General features: G+C 41.6%; 1 protein-coding gene across 1 annotated transcript; it reads right to left on the reverse strand.

The window, feature by feature from the left end:
• Window positions 1-355: 355 nt before the first annotated feature.
• Window positions 356-19081, reverse strand: cstf3 (cleavage stimulation factor, 3' pre-RNA, subunit 3). The gene is made up of 21 exons (XM_062548890.1): window positions 18901-19081; window positions 17782-17883; window positions 17516-17611; window positions 6807-6839; window positions 6282-6379; window positions 6054-6120; window positions 5917-5951; window positions 5655-5781; window positions 5414-5491; window positions 5124-5286; window positions 4701-4810; window positions 4296-4412; window positions 4069-4143; window positions 3723-3866; window positions 3488-3590; window positions 3009-3078; window positions 2571-2766; window positions 2241-2394; window positions 1623-1717; window positions 1289-1349; window positions 356-1122 (listed from the first exon to the last, which is right to left on the reverse strand). The coding sequence occupies exons 1-21, from the start codon at window positions 18925-18927 to the stop codon at window positions 920-922; spliced, it is 2154 nt and encodes a 717-aa protein (XP_062404874.1). The 5' UTR covers window positions 18928-19081; the 3' UTR covers window positions 356-919.
• Window positions 19082-19687: the final 606 nt, after the last annotated feature.

Raw genomic sequence — 19687 nt, forward strand, 5'->3', positions numbered from 1 at the left:
ATGTGATGGATTATAAGTATCTGGCTACATAGCCCATTGTGTTTGTTTGGTAAAGAAGCATTTCCGTGAGTACTCACAGCAATCATCTCCATCCTCAATTCAACTCAAACTAGTCGGCCCCATGTGGCTCTGCAGTGCCCTCTGGTGGTCACATTAAACATATTCAAATTCCTCTGAGGGGAATACATGTGATCCAGCGCAGTTAATATTGTCTGTGACCATGGGATTCAAAGCAGTACAAGTACGTAAAATTAGGATCAACTGATCCACCTACCCATCATATCCAATCCACCCACCAATTTCCTTCACATATCCCTTGCTTCAATATACACAGTCTTAACACATTAAGTCCAGACAGTTTTTTTTCCTTTTATTGGAGGGAACTTGTGTAATCTCCATTTGTCTACAAAACAGAATGAATAGATTTCTCCATCACCAGGTATACACAGGCAAATGTCAATCTGTGTCAAATCAAGGTTGAGATTTAAAAACTTTGTACAGTTTAAGCCACTCAGTTTTAAAAAATAAAACTGTTAAAAAAATCCTCCAAAAACAAAACAATAACAAGACAATGAGACATGTGGATCTGTAGACAGGCAATCGATGGATAGATGATGGATCTTAAAAATGACTTGCTCCCATCGTACCCAATGGACACGTGTTCAAGGAGAGCAGTTAGTGAAGGAAACGGAAACATACATTCCTGTCCATTCCTGTTGTGCGTGGGGTGAAGGTGTGTGCCTTCCACTGCCCTCCCACATGTGGTGGGCCTAGACGCTAATATCGACAACCTTTCAGGAGAGAGGGCGGACTTGTGTATAGGGATGTTAGAGCATTAATGTCCTTGCTTGGCTCAGAATGGTGTGTGTGTTTGTGTGTGTGTGTGTGTGTGTGTGTGTGGCTCTGCATGAGGTTGAGTTCATCGAATCCTCTTCTGCTGCCGGGCCCTGTAGATGTCGTGGACGGGCGGGGCGACGGCGCCCTTGTCCTCCTCCTCGTCCGAGTCGGCGTTGGGCCTCTTGAGCGACTTGTTGGCCATGGCGTGGTTCTCCAGCGGCCCGTTGCCCTCGCTGACCATCTCCGGCTGCCGCCCAGTGATCAACTCCACAGCAGCATCAACAGCTGCACCACAGGGCAGAGGAGGGAGAGAGGGAGGGAGAGAAGGAGTGAGGGAGGAAGGAAGGGAGGGAAGGAGGGAGAGAAGGTTAGAAGGTGGGAGACTGGTGAGTAATGTCTGAGTTTAGACAGTAAACTAACGCACTGTGTGGTTTGGGTGTGAAACACTTACTCTCAGGAAGTGTGCATCTTCTTAAGTTCTCAATCAGCTCTTCCACTTGCACAAAGGGACCCTATTGGGGGAGAGGGACAAAGGGGAGTTTAGGGCCCAGTATGCAACTGTGATGCAAGGAGTTACTTACAGTTGGGCAAACTAACTAATGAAAAATCTCTTAACTGTTAACAGTACAAATACTAATATAAAAAGCAAACAATTTATGGGCGAAGACAAATGGTCTACAACAAAATGGTCTGAAGTTCTATAGTATCCCTTCGAAAGAAGCAGACAAGGTGTCCCCTAAGCATGAGAGTCTAGATAAAACGGTGGAGGTATTGTGTGTACTGACTGTGAAACAGGTGGGAGGAGGCAGCAGCTTCATGAGCACCACTGCAGCGGGAGGCACTGGGAACACTCCTCCTGGGACAGGGTGCAGTCCTGGAGCTGAGGGCAGGCCAGACCAGAGACACCGTTAAGCACCCCGATCACAAAGCAGCCAACTACATATGAACACTGAATATATACCCGTATTTTCCGCACTATAAGGCGCACTGGATTATAAGGCGCACTGTCAATGAATGGTCTATTTTCATACGTTTTTCATATATAAAGCGCACCGGACTATAAGGCGCATTAAGCGAAACAAAACCGATAAGTCAGTCAGTCAAACTCTATCAAACACTTTCACAATAACATTTTGACAGAGCGCTGTGTATCACACAAAATCAATTCGAGGTCCTGAATTATTCCATATATAAGGCGCACTGGACTATAAGGCGCACTGTCTTTTTTTGAGAAAATGAAAGGCTTTTAAGTGCGCCTTATAGTCCGGAAAATACGGTATATGGATGTATCAACTATAAACTGTATTGAAAATATGGAAGAAAGTGATCATAGCCGTGGTCTGATGCTTTGAGAGGAATGTAAAATCAGTCGTTGGGTGATGAGGCTGATGGTTGGTACTCACGGGCCAGGTGGCGAGGCTGGTAAGGGATCATCTGGTTGGTGTCGGGCTTAGGGTACTCAGGCTTACGGTCACCCTCTTCCTTCTGTGCGGCGTCCTTCGAGGGCGCCACCACAGTCTCCGCAATCAGCGCGGTGAGCTTGGCACGTGACACGTCCTGCCAATGCACAGAGTAATTTGAGTAAAATGTGTGCCGGAAATGTTCTAATCTTATACAGCCTGGCGCCAGTCTGAATTTCGGCACAGTGCTTGAGAACTTTAAGCTCTTACTCCCTTAATAGTTCCAGGGAGTCAAATCACACTGATCAAATGACTCAAGTATTCAGTTCTCACCTTATACCCAAGGGCCTTCAGCTCACTGGCAGAACAGGGGTAGAGATCCATGAACTTGTAGCGGTCCACCAGCAGTGCCGTTTCCTTGCCCTCGTACTCGTCCTTGAAGGCTGTGAACCGCCTCCTCTCCACCTTCAGGATACTGGCCAGATCGCCAATGTTGCTCTCAAAGGCCAGGAAGCGGGCCCAGATCTCACTGTTGAGAACGGGCACAGGTCAGTATACATGACTCACAGGTGGACCTGACACTGGAGACCGAAGGGGAAAAATGTGGGCCAAGACTCAGATGGGCTCAAGGCATATACACAGGCGTTTTTTATATATCCCATGACAAACTGAACTCAGGTCACTGCTAAATGCATGCTTTAGCCAAACTCAATTGAGTGGATAAGTGTGTGTGTGGAGGTGCTTGAGGACAGACAGATGTAGGTCACCCACCCAGACTTCTCAGGCGACAGGCTTCCTGAGGTCAGCACCCGCTCAAACAGCACCCTTGTGTTGTTGTCCTCTGTCACAGACGGAGAGAGAAAGTTGGAATCTCAATACTGGTAATAATGGCCATATTTATCAACTAATCCACCCCCACCCTCACCTGATAACTACTCAATTGTGAGCTAGATTAAATGGTGAACTGAGTATTGTTTATTGCATTGCAAACACTGTTTCCATGTTGCTCACTACCAAAGCCCTACAGACAGTGATAAGGGCCCTCTCCTCAGATAATCCTCCATTGGTAAACAACTACACCTCACTAGATACCATGACCACGGTGACGTGGGCAACGCCTGCCCTGCACCAACTGCCATGTCAGCCATTCATTCCAAAGATCAATGATGAGTTTGGCCATCAGCTAGAGGGGTTCCAGTAAAAAAAAAAAAGGGCTGAAAAATCATTCAAGCATGGTTGATCATCCTCACCATTGAGATGAGAGAGGTAATCAATGTAAGCCAGGATATACTCTGGTATGTCTCCATATTTCTTCAAGCCAAGCTCAAAAATCTTAAAGGCCACAGATTTATCCTGTGAAGAGAAAAAAACAAAAAAAACATGAGAGCCAAATATTTGAATGGCATCCACAGAGGACACAAGGCACGAACACGGTACATCAGACTCGGCCTGCCCCTGGTCTCTGCCCTGTCCGGTGGCACTCACCTTGCTGCAGTAGTATTCCATCAGTGCGGCGGTCACATAGACGTGGTGCCGTGTGCGAAGATCCTCTCGGGCCTTCTTAAAAATGGTGCGGCCAGACTTAATGCCCTCTGCCCTCCTGGCAAACTTCATGTACTGGATGTAAACCTATGGATGAGGGAGGACACAGAACCACACCAGCCAGTTGACAGTCATGATCAGTAAAATAGGTTGATTTCGCTCACATCAAAATACACCAGCTGTATGTTGTACATTTGGTAGATCTTTAATGTGGTTATGACTATGGCTATTTCACAGACAACTTTGTCCAAAGCTAATAAATTGGTATCCACTAGCTATCAAAACTTACCAATGTGGGATCAATGTCTTCTATTGCCAGCAGACGGTTATATATGCTGTGCACCTTCTCGTACTTCATTCGGCTCTAAGGGACAGATGAAGGAGTACATTATGGCCATGATAAGAGAATGCCCTCTCTGCAGGCAAGTCATGAGCTTTAACGGCTGCAATTGATCTGATGTCTAAACTGCCGCCCGATTTGGCGGTCAAAGTCTGTTGTCCGTTGACCGAGCTCACCTCTTCATAGTCGGCAAACGCAAAGTAGAGCAGCATGTTCTTCTTCAGCAGGGTTCCAATGGCACGCTCGTAGATGTTGGCCGCCTCATCGCTAAACAGTTTGGCGTTGTTCATGTCCTACATACGACAGAAGGGCTTCTTGTTTACAACGGAATGCGATTCAGATTTTTTTTCTTGACATAAAATTAAATGCAATGTTTATGTTAGTCAGGACAGAGGTCACGATATAGCAAATTAACATTCATGCACTGTTCAGGTCAACCCTTCACAAAGTTGTACTCCACATCAATTCCCTCCATTCTACAACAATTCAACCATCAGTCTGCAGTAGATTAAGCCTCCCTCCCTCCTCCAGTCATAAAGTAGATATAATAAGTGTGTGCACTCTCACTGCTGGACACTCACTCCTTTCTCTGCCAACAGCTTGCTGGACTGCTCCAGGTACTGGGCAGCTTCGTACCATACATCAGGGTGATGGCCCAGGACCAACAGGCACTGCTCATAGGCAAACATAACTGCAAGACAGACAAAAACCATTCCGATTAGGAGTAAGGGTCAAAGTGTGTTTCAAGACAGTAATAATGGGTAGGTTACCATAGGTAACAACAAAATTTAATTTTACTAAGATGACAAAGCAACACACCAAGTTACACTTGGCTACACCAAGGCACTCATAAGCACCTTAAGACATATTCACATGTTATGCCTCCATCAACTTGAACTGAAAATAGCTAGTGGATAATTTCATCCGAATCAGCTTTTCAGACACAGTAGATGCAATGCTGACCCCTGTTGGCCTGTCAGCTGAACTGCACGCTGCAGGCTCACCTCTCTTGGTGATGAGCGTCTGGTCCTCGGTGCGCAGCGGGTTGCTCTTCTCCCACTGGATGTACTTTTTCCACATCTCCACCTGCTGGGCTTCCTGAGGAGAGTTCTGCGGAGGCACCGATGGGGCGTTCCTGTCCAGGCCCTTCATCACGGTCTCATACTCCTACCACACACACACACACACACACACACACACACACACCTTCAGTTGAACTGGTCATCAAAAAGGTCGGTCATGTGCCATCACATGTGCATTTCTACACAGTAAAGTAAATAAGAAAGGTGCAGACCTTAGCCACCCGTCTAGCATTCATGTAGTCTCTGCTTCGATCCTCAATCATCTTCTTGGCAAGGTGTACATTGATGCCCTGTGGGGTGCAACAGTTCATTGGTTAGATGGGTCTATAACACTCACAATATGCTATCCATCTTGGATTATTTCATTCACTTACTCCAGCTAGCCAATCCATGTACGGCTATATTTGTATTAAAAAAAAACAAAAAAAAACAAAAAAAAAAAAAACCTCTTACCTCTTCATATTTACTGTAGTCCCGCCACAGTTGCTCAATGTTGATCATGGGGTTGACACAGCCCCTCTGGTAAACTCGCCGCACAGCAGTGATGCGCTGGTTCTCTGCGTATGAGCCCACAGCCTCACTGTGGAGCAAGGCAACACATTTCACCCCCACTTCACTTCAAAGCCCTTCAGTCGTAATACTGAGGTAAATCAATAAAACAATAGAGGTATAAAATGGATATTTATTGGATATTATGGAATATTGATACACTTACACTCCTTTTAAAAAATTGATGTAGTCCACCCAGATCTGAGGAAGAGGGATGTGCAAATATAACGTAAATCATGCTAATTTATGGGGCATAATGTGTTAGAAAATTCAAGGCTTCCCGCTTCTATTCAAAATGGTTACCTGGTATGACATGATCTCCATTCCTATCTTGTCCAGTGCGAAATCATACGCCTGTGCCATTTTTTCTCTGCGAATTAAAAAACCTGTGATTACACAACTGGGGTAGTAGATCTTAAATTCCCCACACAGAACCACCACTGATGTCAATACTACTCCAACTATCAAAATAAATACACAAAGAAATCTGAATATTCTCTGACGGAAAATAGAGTGAGATAATAAACGCACTTGTAACTGGGCAGCTTTCCTTTGGTTTCTCTGACATAAGACAGGTAGCACTTCCATAGGTCAATGTGTAGTACCTTCATCAAGCACCTTTGAAATAACTGTACCAATAAAGACAAACAAACAAACACACACACACACACATTTGTCTCTACAGTAACAGCAGCTGAATACACAGTTGTGTCAATAGTCAACAGGGACAGAAACAATAGAGAGGTTGGGGAATACATTTAATGTTCATGTTTGTATACATTTATAGGCTTAAATGGTGATTTTAGACAATAATAAAAAACACACAGGATGTATGTGGTTGAAACCAGATTTTGAGAAGTGAAACAAATTGAAGGTTCCTTTATCAAACATCAAGAGGTTTTCTTCATTCATTTGGTTTGATCACAGGAAAAAAAGATTTAGGAGGAGATGACGTACAGTAGTTCATTTTTTTAGCATTTGCAACGTTTCTCTCTTTTTTCAGCCCAATCCTCCAATGGAAGGCCACGAAATATAATGGTAACAGTTGACACTCACCTTTTCAACTTTGTCATAGTTTTTTGCCTTTATCTGTGGACAAATCGCAAATGTACCATTAACCAAGCAAATCCGAACAGTTTAAAGAGTTATTATTCAGTAAAAACACACAACCAACCCCAACTAGATCAACAATGTGAATTCCACACACTTTATTTTCAAATGCATGCCTTTGAACAGACAGACAAAATTCTCTCAGGGTTTTTCTCAATCAGCAGGTGGGGTTTTGATTTGGTAAACCACACTTCTTGGAATTAAAACTTTTGAAACTCATCAGGCTTTTTTCTCTTTGCAGCTTCTGAATTCAAAATTAGTCAAAGCATGTTGATTGCCTCGAATGTAGAAGAGAGGAGTCAAGCTATAAAGCAAAATCTTCCACATGACTGATATTTTAAATGTGAACTGTAGGAACATTTCAAATAGAACCATAAAAAAATATCAGCGTTCGATTATTTCAATTCAGTTCATTCCAGGATTACAGTATGAGAGTGACTCTCATTGTAGTGTTCTGCAGGGAGACACTAAGAATATGATCCCCACCCCCACCTTCGCTTAGTCAATAAGGCTGATGCTGAAGGAGAAATTATCAAGGGCTATATGTCATGGAAACTGAAACGGATCACATAAGCCTTTCGATTGCATTAAGGTTACAATTTCCGTCTCTACTCCGTCTTGTAGATGCCATGATAATGGTGAAAGCTTATTAATACTCGAGCCCAACAGCCTATCCAATTACACTCTCCCCTCCGTCAATGTGTGGATTGGCTGGAGCTATTTCCGTCTTGGTCCAGCTGTGTTTGTTTCACATTTACAGAGCCATGTCTATATGAACACCATATTTTTTTTAAGCGCACATACTAGATTAACTAAATTGCAGCTCAACAAAAAGTGTATTAGATTACAATCACTGACAGCTCCTTTGAAGTCAAGTTACTTGTCTCATTCCATTTTGTGCTTAAGTGATAATGATATGAAAGTGATGGGGGAAAAAAAATATCAAAATATCTAGTAACATTCCATTCAAAATAGGAGTTTATTAAATGAAGCCAGAACAGTGAAAAGGGAATGCCCTCCATTAATTCCTCTTCCTGGTCTTCCTCAAATACAAGCTCTCTGAAGTCATTTGGATTGATTAACCCTTTGATAACTATTCAAACCTGAATCCAATTATAATATCTGACCAGCAGATGTCAGTACAGAGATCACAATGTACAACTCATGGTCTAGGATTATGTCCCATCTCAGGTGGGCCCCATAGATCTGGGCTACATTTGTAGACAGAATGCGTCTGTAAAGATGTATTCATCCATTTCATTAGACTCAGAAATTAGAAAATGATGGATCTCAGCTGTGCTTGCATTATACAGCAGTGTGTTCAAGACACCACTGTCTCTTTTGAAAAGTATTTTGCGTTTACTTGAAAATGGCTTATGCTAACATGCCGAAGCTAATCTACACGATCTTGACCCCCTGGAGGGCTCCATCTTGACCTCAACGATAAGGTGGGCGCATCCAGAAGCAGTATGCCTGCAGTCACATTAAACGTTTAGTGGATCTTGACCTCTCTGGCATGGCGACCAACACGGTGGGCATGTTTTGTACTGGTCACCAGTAGAGACTTTAAAATGTTGACTGGGGTTCGATTCCTGCGGTTGCGACTTATCATTTAGGATAAAAGCATCTGCTAAATATAACTTTAAATTTGCGTTCAGAATCCCATCCCTTGCTTGGCCAACACCTGTGCTATAGCATTTGGCATGGCATTGTTTGACTAGCTGGAGATTCTAAAATTGGACCATTCTCAACGTACGCAAGCAACGGAACAATTTAATTCGGAAATTCTTGGTAAGAACTTCAAACTGCGTTAACCTCTCTTCTAACAGTTTAATACGCAAATCTGGTATGTTTTAAACCTGTAGGGTCGAGGTTTGAATAACAAATCTATAATTTACTTTGAGGACCAAAATGATATTGATCGAAGTAGTTTTGAGGATGTAATATGGTGAATCAAAGTAGTTTTGATTATGGAATATGCATTTGCAACAAAACAGCATATAGCATAACCTTGAGGGCAATTCCACTATGTCTGTCACTTCCCAGTTCGAGGTGCTGCAAGTTTACGCAGTTGGGCAAGTGAAGGGCTGAACAGCACAGTAAACACAATGCAGATGACGTCAGGCAATGGAGCCACAATTCAGTACGGCAGTACACGTCATTCAATCCAAAGTGTGGCAAAGCCTCCAAAACGTCTGTGGGAATGTAGTGCGACGGTAGACAGCAGGTAGCACTGTGCAGTAAGTGAACCTCTGTCCCCAACATCAGTACCCATGGATTTTAGCTCTAATTAGCACTCCTGCCTCCCATCCCCAGCCTCTGAGGTTCGAAGTCCACTGAACAGTACCCACAACACACTCCCCTTTGGGCCATGGCACCGATGTAACCGGAGGCCACAAGCTTGAGTATAAAGGCGAAAGTGTCACACCTTGACACCTTAAGACACAATAGCAACATAGACGCTAGTACCCGTTTACTTTAGCCTCTGGAGGTTGCAAGTTTGAATGTAGAGCAAGGCTACTGTGGCCTGCAAGTGCAATGGAAAACTCAAATCATTCTATACCAGAATTTTTGAGTGATTGGGAATTGAGGGCTTTGTTGCCACTTTGACGTTCAATTGAAGTTCATATGGACTTTAATGTGAATTCGGCAAATATATCTTTTGTCACTTGCAATCTGGTGCACATCCCATAGGTGTCTAGACACCATTCTTTTGAAACAATCCTTAATCCATTTAATTTGCGCTTTATTATCATGCAGATACTGGAAACAGCACTCGCCGTGTTATTTAAACGCTCTGTGTAACACATCTTATTTGGCAGAATTATGTTGTTTCCTGATTGCGACTTAAAAGCACATGACCACACCACAGTCAGAAGAACAAGAAGAAAATTGTGACCTTTCAAGGAGCACATGAAGGCAGCAGCATTAGCCATCTACACAACACGTTACATAGTGTTATGGGATCCGTCCCCAACAGAGGGTACCTGCGTATCTCAATTACATAACAAGGGCATTGTTACATTGTCGCCGGATAAACTAAGTGCCTTGCTCAAGGGCACACTGGTGGAAGCCGGGAATTGAACCCAGGAATTGCTCGCCTCCCAATCCAAGGTGCTGCAAGTTGAGGGTTCAAGTCTGGACAAGTGGAAGGCTGAGCCACGTGGTCAACATAATGCAGGTTAAATTGGTGCCAGATGCGAATGATGTTTAGGAGGGGTGAGTAACGGAGCCAGCTGGTACATTATTGTGAAGTACGTACATTGGGTAAACCACCCTCCTGATGCTTTAAGTAAGAGATCCAAGGTGCTGCCAGTTGAGGGTTTGAGTCTGGGAAGGTGTAGGGCTGAGCTGCACGTTCAACACAACACAGGTTACATTGGTGCCATGACCAAGGTGGGAGTGAAGTTTAGGGGGCGAGTACCGGTACCCAGCTGGTACGTAGCTGTGGAGTATATTCGTTGGGTAAACCAATTCCTTCTGATATTTTAAGAGATGCTTACATGCTAGCACCTATGCGTTTTAGTAGCCTAGTAGTAAACCAGACCCTGGAATCTTTCAGATTAAGGGTCTGGCCACGAATAAGGAAAATGGCCCAACTAGAGGGGTGGCACCAAACATGGATTTGAAAATCTCACTGTGCGCATTTGGATAACTCTACGAACAATGTTCACTATGACTGATTCTGGACTTTGACGCAATTGGATAACACTACGTCCAATATTTACTGATTTCGAAGGTTGAAGCGCTGTCGGCATCGGTTTAGCTCGCCCCTGGCCCGCCTATATCAGATACACCGATTTGATTGGTTACCCCAGATGATTGGGGTAAATGTAACGTGCATCATTGCTCGTGGCCAGAGTATCTTACGGACACAATTCAAATTGTGCTTTTGCGAGAACTCTGGATTTCCAGGGTAGTGTTTTAGCTTCCTTGCTAGCACACTTGCATCACAATCCGAGGTCCTACCAACTGTGGGTTCGAGTCCAGGCCAGGGTTACATTGGTGCCACGACCAAGGTGAGAGGGAGGTTTAAGGGGGCGAGTAACAGTAGCCAACTGGTACGTAGCTGTGCAGAATGTTCGTTGGTAAATCAATCCTTCTGATGATTTGAAGTGTAACTTTTTGTTGTGCAACTTTCGTTTAAACGTCAGAGGCGCCACTTTTGACCCAAAAATAACAACACAGACTAGCTTAATTCATGCTTCTAATGGTGTGTTTTATTATCCACCCATCTCAGAGGTCCGAGGAGAAACACAGGATGTTAAAGGAATAGTTTGGCATTTTACACTTTAAGCCCGTTTTCTGTATTGCCTAGCATGACAACGAGTGTTCGACACCGAAATTTCGACGATTGAGCCTGTTTGTGGAATTTGCCAGCTTTAGAATGGAGCTCTGTATGGCTTTAACATTGCTCGCTTTGTGCATGGTCTATTCTGTCCTTAAAACACCCCTAAACGTTTTTTAAAATGTGCAGCTCACCGAGTGGTTACTGGTCTTCAACGATCTTAGCAAGTTTCGCAGTAAAATTCAAATTCTGTTGTGTTATATTAGGCACACACGGTTGAAAAAGTACTTCCGGGATTTTGAAAATCCCTGATAACAGAAGCTGTATTTCGCTGCTAAACTTGCTATAGAAGATCGTTGAAAACCAGTAACCACTCGGTAAGCTGCACACTTTTAAAAATGAACGTTTAGCGGTGTTTTCAGGACAGAATAGACCATGCACAAAGCGAGCAGTGTTAAAGCCATACAGAGCTCCATTCTAAGTCTGCCAAATTCCACAAATGGGCTCAATCGTCGAGATTTCGGTGTCAAACACTAGTTTTCATGCTAGGCAAGAGAGAAAACGGACTTAAAGTGTAAAATACCGAAATATTCCTTTAACTAGAGACATGCATTTACACGCCCCTTTAACTCGGACGACGAGCTTGCCTGCATGGTTGAACTCAAGAGGAGACTGAGCAAGGATACCGATAGATTCCTAGATGGCTGCGCCCAGTGTCACTGGTAAGTATGAACTGTTTTCATTGTGCTTGGATGATGTTTAAATGAGGACTTCTATCACTCGTTTTACTGCAATACCTTACTAACGGCATCTGTATCAGTGCCTATGGGAAGCGGTCTTGTTGGGAGCACAATATTAAATGAAGACTTGTTTCAAACTGGTGTTAGTAAACATGGCTAGCGATGCTAACAGAAGGTAAACACGCCTGGTGCTCGGCCAGTGCTTCCGCAGCACGTGGCATCCATGTTTTCCTCCAAATCGTACATGCAAAAAATAATAAAAAGTGTGGACGTGACGTTATTTCAGCTGAATCGGTTTGGATTGAATAATAAAACGCAGCATAAGCAGCCTGGATTCCATGGCCAGTTCATGTGTAGAGACACTGTTGATACATTGATCAAAGTTGCATGCTGTTTTAAAAATGGCGATTTTGATGCCATCATGTCAAATAGTAGTGGCCCTACGATTCCTGTTCAAAAGGCTATTTGACCCGATAACAGCAACAAGGACAAGCATAAAAGAGGCGCTTCGGACTCAATTATGCTTTTAAACAAAGGCTTGAATCTGGCACACTCACAAAAACACCCTAGGTTGCATTTTGGCAAAAGTTACGATTTAAGAGACATGCTAGTAAGAGATGATCGCACCCATGTGCTTTAGCGCCCTTGCTAGCACACTCGCATCCCAATCCGAAGTGCTTGCAATTATGGGTTCAAGTCCAGGCAGGTGCAGGGCTGAGCCACGCGTTCAACAACGCAGGTTACATTGGTACCAAGACCAAGGCGGGAGTAAGGTATAGGGGCAAGTAGCCAGCTGGTACGTAGCAGTGCAGTATGTTTGTTGGGTAAACCAATTCCTCCTGATGTTTTAAGAGACATGCTAGTAACCCATGTGTTTTAGCTTCCTTGCTGGCACACTCGAGTCCAAATCTGAGGTGCTGCCAATTGCAGGTTCGAGTCCAGGTAGGTAAAGGGCTGAGCTGAGTTGCATGATCCAATACAACGCAGCATACACATGCAATTACTCAGTCTGACACTATTAGCCTAGCATAATTAACAGGCCTAACCCACTTCCAATGAAAGAGGCTTAGTTAGACCAACAGTGCCAGAGTGGGTTATTACATGCAAAGAAAAGTTGGGTAGTGTAGATGGCAAATAAGCCAAGCTGGCAAATCTGGCATGTTCCTTAAAGTTTGTGACTAATAATAATGATAAAATTACGATTTCCAAATGGATAGCTGGACAGTAGAACAATGCAGCTCATCCAATCCAATGGTTTGAATTTGAGAATTTGCATTAACTGGAGGTTAATTCTCTGTATTAACTACTCTAGTTAATCAAATTGTGTTTGTGTAGTTTGGCATGAGCACACATATTTTACAAACACAACAGAATCAAATATTTTATTATTTACATGTGTTAATGTATAGGAGATCATATTGCACTACACTAAATCCTGCTGGACAACTCCAAAGATAACATTAAAACGTCCTATTCTTTCGATTTGATTGGCACACCAGTCACATTTGGCTTGTTCTAATCTTATGTACCACAGAATCATCTTCAAGTTAGGAATTCTTTGAGTTAGACTCTTAAATATACTAATTTGTTGAATGAGGACTATTGTGACAAGTTGCCAAGCGCAAAAGGCTCTTCACTATTTAATGTTTTCAGCATGAATATCAAAATGGCCTTATTATAATTAGCTGATGGTGTGCCAAGGACAGACAGATTCGACAGAGGAGTATTAGATAAAGATAACGGGGAAAAAGGGGAGGGGTCAATTTGCCATGCCAGCAAATAATATTGGTTGCCAAAGGGACAGACACACCTCTTAAGTACACAACATAGATATGCCAGTATAATGTCAAATACAAAGTAATTTTGGGCTGTCCATACAGCTTTAAATAGATTAAATATATATATATATATATATATATATATTTATTATCATATTAAAAAAACCCTAGTCATCCATCTACATTCTTTCTGCCTTAAGACCTAATATCTCAGCAAATAAGTCAAACATTCCATGCTGAACCTGTAATATTCAATACAATTGATAGCGATTGATGTCAATTCCTATTGATAATGAGATCTGAAAAGGTCACTTATAAAGCAGTAGCGTCATAATCTATCCTCTTTTACCCCCAAGCCACACCCACCTCACACACACACACACACTATTAAATTCATACCAGATGGCCACTTTAGCCCTTGCTGAAATGTGAGACCATTAATCCAAATTAAGCAGAGTTCAGCGAATTTTAGAAACACAACACTAACCACACTGCAGTGCACACCTCTCTGGAAGTTACAAACTACAACCTTAAATTATCCAGAGTGTGTTCTACCATGCTCGCAGGGGAACTAGGAACTCATATGTCCAACACAGCCATGCTCAAAAAGGAACTAGGAATCGCTATACACAGCATCCCAGTCATTCATCAAGTCCAGCCATTTTCACTTCCAGTTTGTGGAAACTGTAACACCACAGCAGTAATGACATTCACTCACACTCAGAGATCAAGTACACAACCAGTCACTGAGGCTTACAACAAAGCAGCGCAAAGACCAATTTGGCTCAGTGAGTGAGGTCAACAACAGCAATAAGGACTAACAATCTCAAAGCAATTCTAAACCCAACACGCGTTTGGACAAAAATCTTTCTGAATTACCTGCAATCAGGATTTAATTACCAAGAGCTATTTTCTGACAAATTAATCATGAAGACAAATCATTTCCTTCTAATATGTAAGAAAGTGTAAATGCAGTCAAAAACACATGCATCACTCTGTAAATAAGCACGCATTCAGGCAAAATTATGGGCATTTCCATACACCACAAATAATGACTGAAAATGATAAAGATTTAAAATAATCATTGTTTTATTATTTAATGTGGAAAAATCACTCAAGTCACAAAAGGGCAGGTGAAGTCAAAATCATTTTTAAACAAAGAAAACAGTGGCTTCAGAAAAATCAAGAATGGTCATTGAACTGTAAGACAATTCAGAGCACACAAGAATATGAATCTGACCATGAAAAAACATAAACTCCATATGGCCCGACTTCTGGTGATTGTGTCTGAACTATAAACACAAGCCCCGGGTAACTTAAAAATTAACCAAAAATATTTAAAACGGTCAAGACAAACATTTAGGGTGAATGTCAACATTTGGGCATGTGCGAGTTTCCAGCAATTATGCAGAGCCGACTCAATTTAGTTTTGATGTTTGGGTGGGGAAGGGGTTAGAAATGCAGGCTACAGAGGGTAATGATCAGTTATCTAGATGTTGTATCAATACCATCCAAAGACAAATATTAAAAAAAAAAAAAAAAAAAAAAAAAATGTACTTGTAATACACCTTAGTCCATTGTAGGATTGACATAGGCAATGTTGTTTCGGAAAGGTAGAGACCATAGAAACAATGGTCTTGGTAGTAGGACATGTGCTATTAGTTTTAGTATCTCAATACTTAAAAAAAAATATATATATACAAATTCTCTCTCTTGTTGCTTTCTACAAGTTGAACAAAACCGCAATCTGCATGGTCAGTGATGATTAATGAGGCAGACATAAGACAGAAAATGATGCATCTGTTGCCATCTTCAGTTTTCATAATCTGTACTATATTTGCCTGGAAACACGCACCAAAGATGCACTTCAAACACCCCTGGCGATGGATGTCTGAGCAAGGGGTTTCAAACATCAAACTGGTTTGCTTTTTCAAAGGAGACTAGCACAAATGCCAGAAATAACATATTCCAACATGTGCGGAGGCATTATAATACTAAGCGAAGATTTTTCTTCAGACCCAATGACATAACGTAGACCTACATCTTTTTGTTTCGTATAAATATTTGGTATTCTGTACGCTAATAAGGTTTAAAGGCAAAATTATCTGTTTTGTTGCAAATATAAATAAATAATTGAAGCAAAAAAAAAAAAAGAGACCTTGAAGCAAATTTCTGTTAAAAACAAAATGTACTGGATGGAGGTCAACTCTGTTAAAAGCCACTATGCTTCACTGCTCAGTGTAAGTCAGTCTGTACATGATATCTGTAGAGCATACAGAGCCTGGAAGATGTTGAGGCTAATGAGTGCTATATAAAAGGCTTATGATAGGAGCCACAAAACCATATAAGTGACCAAAAAAGTACTGAAATATAAGGTTTAAATTTTCTTTAAAAGCTCAAATTTCTCATTTCTTCAGAGATGCAGAAAGGAAAGAGCACATAAAAAAAACAGCCACTAAGTAAACGGTGCAGAAACAGACACCATGCACAGAATTCCACAATAAGGCAAACAAAAAAAAAAAAAGCCAATACTGGTAAGTCTGCTTTTTATTGTGGCTACATACAGCGTAATAATCAGGGTTGGAAATTAATTAGAAAGGACACGCAGGGATAAATTCTAAATGCTGTCAGAGGAAAAATGAAAACTGATATCTCAAAAGCAGTTACAAATTGGCATTGCTTAGAAACCACACATCCGTAGACTCATGCAATCCAGACTTCCAGACCGGTCAACTTTGCATAGGTAGCAAACAGCTACAGCTAATTAAATCTAGGGACTCACATAATAGTGACAGCAGTTCCTGCCATGAAATATGCTCTGTATGCCACCAACTCTCCTTTCTGCTGTAACACTAACTTGTTCATGAGAAATCAACACCATAATAGTTTCCATAGTACTGCACTCATCTTCCTTCCTACAATGTGAACAACAAGGTAAACAAACAGCTAATAACGTGAATTCAGGCCAAACTCAAGAGCTGGGGAACTCTGGTCAAAATGCAATGCAGTGCCAAATGAGATTTACTTTCCCCATATTTACAGTGTGCACATTTTGGACAGAGGCTCCACTTAACTCCTAAGCTATAGTGTTGGGGGAGGGGAAAACAAAACAAAACAAAAAAAACATCCATTGTCATCTTTGGGGGTGGGCTACTAAATACTTACCCAAATCAAATGGGGATGGGGGCAAATGTACATTTCAGTTAGCAGGTTATGTCTGCCATTGAATTTGCCGGGCTAGTGGAAGGATGCAAGCAAACCAGTGCATGTATGGCTGCATGTGGTATGACAAATGTTGGCCACTATTATGTACTGATAATGCACAATTATTAATTTGTGCCCATAATCTTTCAGTAAAGGAACTGAAACTATAAACCAAATGGATCATCAGAACTCTGAACTGCTAAACTTGTGATCAGTCAGGTGTTCTAGTGTTCAATAAAGACACGCACAAGGGGAGCAAGACAACCACGTGGACATGTTAAAACACTAAAGGACTTGATCAGGTATTGTTTATAAATAACATGACCTCAAAGAAATGACACAGGAGGCAATAAATTGACACGACAAGTGAATAAAAGGCTAAAGCACTCCAATACTATTAAAACAGTTTTAATGCTGTTGCAGATCAAACATGCAACAATATGCACTTAACCCCATATTGTTTAAGTGTGATTTGGCCATGAAACCCCTAAGTTATTTACAATTTGCTGCTGGGAAAAAAAGTGGTTAAGACCAACCTTTTGCATCTTGGAGGATTTTGATTATAATGTGTGAAATTCATGTTGTTGATCTTGTTAGGTTGTGCACACCCATGCAAACATTTGAGAATAAAAGAAAAATATTAACCTCAGCCTCTATGAATAATTTCCAGAACCTGCCCGAACTTGGGAACTGGGCGACAAGTCGCTCATAGGTCTTCCTGGCTTTGTCTATAGGTTGATTCTAAAAAGTAGAATGCATTTACATGTACATTATAAAAAGAACACCGTTTCAGAATGTGAGGAGCACAGGACATAATGTGCAATATGCTTTTGATTAGAAATCCCTTCCCTCCCCTTCTGGCCCAAGCAGGTTACCCCGTGTAGAAGGAATGCAACCCTGTGTCACTAAACCTGTGCTTCTCGAATCAGAATGCTCCATGCGTCCAGGTCATAAGGGTTCTCTTCCAACTTCTTCTCTGCCTTTTTCACCTTCTCTGGGATGTATTCGGCAGCCTGAAAAGCACAGAGTGAGGTGTTCAATTGGGAGTTACAATGGCGCTATCGGGCAACTCTGGTTACTAACCAACATAATGTGTCCTGGATGCAACGTAATGCGCTCAAGATATAACCAATTTGCTCAACAAAAAACCCCACTATTGAACGAATCCCTATCTTTCTCTCTGAATCCCGAAACTATTTACCTAGTCATATTTTAGCATATCGATTACTCCAAGCTAATATTGTACGATGGACTAGTGGATTAGATCCTTAAACAAGGTGCAATCAGAATCACCGCCTAAATCGAGACGTTAGCTCGCAACTAGCAACGTTCGCTTGTCAGCTAATCAGCAACGTAGCTTTTTAGCCTACTCGTGAATGGCAGCGCTTCTTGGCCTGTTTCGTAGCATCATGTAACAAAGTAAACAAAGTTCTAACACATAACTACTAGATCATACAACAGCTAGCTAGTAACGTTACGTCCCTTGATTCAAATGGTATAGGCGCAGTTACTCAAGGTCAATAATTACTGTTAGCTATAAAAGAGTGGGCATTTTCGCCAAATTAGTAACGTTACTTTGAAAGCTAACGATAGATAAACGATAACGTTACAATGCTGCGAGGCTCCATTTGCTAGGCCAGTTAGCCAGATGTTGTGCTATCTGACTAGCTAACGTTAGCTATTTAAAAAAAAAAACGGCCCTCATACATCAACATTTACGTTAGGTTCTATCAAACGTTAGCTAACATAACGTTAGCCAGCCACCAGCCTACGCAAACCAGTTGCCTGATCACACGTAGTTTGTGTTGGAGGTTGAATACTTAACAGGGCAGCTAGTATCTAATAACGATGTTAGATACTAATATACTAGCTCATAAATGTTACAACTCCAAATTATGTATGGAGAAGGCAACAATAACCGTCAGAAAAGTCGTTGAAAGGTAACGTTAGGTACAGGTGGTTTCTAACGAAAGCATGCGGGCCGCAAATCATCAACGCCTGAAAGCAATACTATAATTCAATAAAATTACCTGATCGGACGCTCCTTCCGCAGACATGGTTAGATTAATGTCTTACAGTGCAACTATAAAAGAGACTACACTGACTATACGTCGATTAATAACATATTAGGGTGTTTAAAAGACAGTTAGATCTGCATCACCAGTCTACCACCTTCTCCCTTTGTAAGCTTTGCACCCAGCGCTGTTCAAACTAAAATGGCGGCACCATAGAATTTCATCTGCTTCACAACAATAGAATTTCTAAATGATTCATGTGCCATCTAGTGGGCTGGCATGTATACAGCCATTCAACATTTCAGAGAAGCTTGCTTTAGTGCAGGGCAAACAAATATCAATTAACTAACAAACAAAGAAACTCGAAGGCACTCTCGGTTGAAAAAGTTAAAAAGCCTTTATTGTTATGGCTGATTCATATTAACCTTCTAAATATAACTCTTTTAATACCCTATGCCCTAAATCTCCTGTTGATGTTGATTCTGAATAATCATAATTCAGAGTTGTTCACTGCAAAGCCAAGAACCCTCAAAAATGAAACAATTATGTTTCTAATCTGGGGTTAATAATGTATAATGTATTGATATCAGCAACTTTTACACAATCTATGATCAGCAAGGTCACAATATATCACACACTACTGTTAAAATGTTTTACATTGAAACATTCTCAACTAGACAACAGCTTGGGTGTGTGCTTGTGTTTGTTTCAGGAACATCTTTATTTATTATCAATTATTAACAATAATTATTATTATTGTATTGTAGTAATACAACATTTTGGTCTTAGACCTTCATTAGGT

The sequence above is a fragment of the Sardina pilchardus genome, chromosome 11, assembly GCF_963854185.1.
Source record: "Sardina pilchardus chromosome 11, fSarPil1.1, whole genome shotgun sequence".
Lineage (NCBI taxonomy): Eukaryota > Metazoa > Chordata > Actinopteri > Clupeiformes > Clupeidae > Sardina > Sardina pilchardus.

Bases quoted from the DNA above. Each gene is read 5' to 3' on its own strand.
- cstf3 (XM_062548890.1), bottom strand. From the start codon at position 18,927: ATGTCTGCGGAAGGAGCGTCCGATCAG. The intron at 17,884-18,900 runs GTAATTTTATTG...TGTGCTTTTCAG, and splicing joins CGGAAGGAGCGTCCGATCAG to GCTGCCGAATACATCCCAGA. The intron at 3,591-3,722 runs GTGAGTGCCACC...TTCTCTTCACAG, and splicing joins TGGAATACTACTGCAGCAAG to GATAAATCTGTGGCCTTTAA.